Source organism: Penaeus monodon, chromosome 20 (assembly GCF_015228065.2).
Source record: "Penaeus monodon isolate SGIC_2016 chromosome 20, NSTDA_Pmon_1, whole genome shotgun sequence".
In the NCBI taxonomy this organism is placed as follows: Eukaryota; Metazoa; Arthropoda; class Malacostraca; order Decapoda; family Penaeidae; genus Penaeus; species Penaeus monodon.
Window position 1 is genome coordinate 40999081 of NC_051405.1, and position 709 is coordinate 40999789.

General features: G+C 31.6%; 1 protein-coding gene across 1 annotated transcript in view; it reads left to right on the forward strand.

Moving 5' to 3' along the window:
• LOC119585824 (eukaryotic translation elongation factor 1 epsilon-1-like) overlaps positions 1–339 on the forward strand; it is a 4475-nt gene extending 4136 nt beyond the window's left edge. Inside the window, exon 4 of the mRNA XM_037934549.1 lies at positions 121–339. Coding sequence (XP_037790477.1) covers positions 121–246 — 126 coding nt within the window. The 3' untranslated portion in view covers positions 247–339. The remainder of the gene's footprint in view (positions 1–120) is intronic.
• The last annotated feature ends 370 nt before the right edge of the window (positions 340–709 follow it).

Sequence of the window (709 nt, forward strand, 5' to 3'; positions counted from 1 at the left end):
TAAAGTTCCCTTGATATCACATTAATGTGGTAATATTCATTTTTTATTATTTGTTTAGAAGATATCCTAACTCATGTTATTTTATGACCAACTGTATTTAACTTTTGCAATCTTCCACAGGAACAGTACATCAACATTTCTCGATGGTTTGACTCCATGCAGAGTGACACGTACCTCAGCAAAACCTACTCGAAGGTCAAGTTTTCCCGCACTCTCCTCTATGACGGAACTGGTAGAGGTCACTGATAATAGCCTTGCATTAGCTACATTGGAAGTTTATTTCATATGTAAAGCTAATGATTGGTACACACTGTTTCCTACTAAATGATACATGAATGACTGAGTTGTTTGATATGATATCCTTACAGATTGAAAAAATATATTCTACTGTACAAGTAATCAAATTCATGAGAGTCTATGCAGTTATTACCAAACTGTAAATAAATACATGATGAAGATTTGATAAAATGAGATATAGAATGCATCACCATATATAGAAATGCTATAAGAAATTTATAGCTTCAGGAGTATAACTTTCAGTAATTGGCAAGGTTATATTCAAAATTACTTTTTTTATACATTCCAAAAAGGAGTACTAGCAGTTTGCATAATTATTCTTGCACACATTGGGTATCTAATCTGACATCTTATTTTATTTATTTTTTTGGTCTTGGAAAAGGTGTTTAATTAATGTGTTTATGCCAGGAGT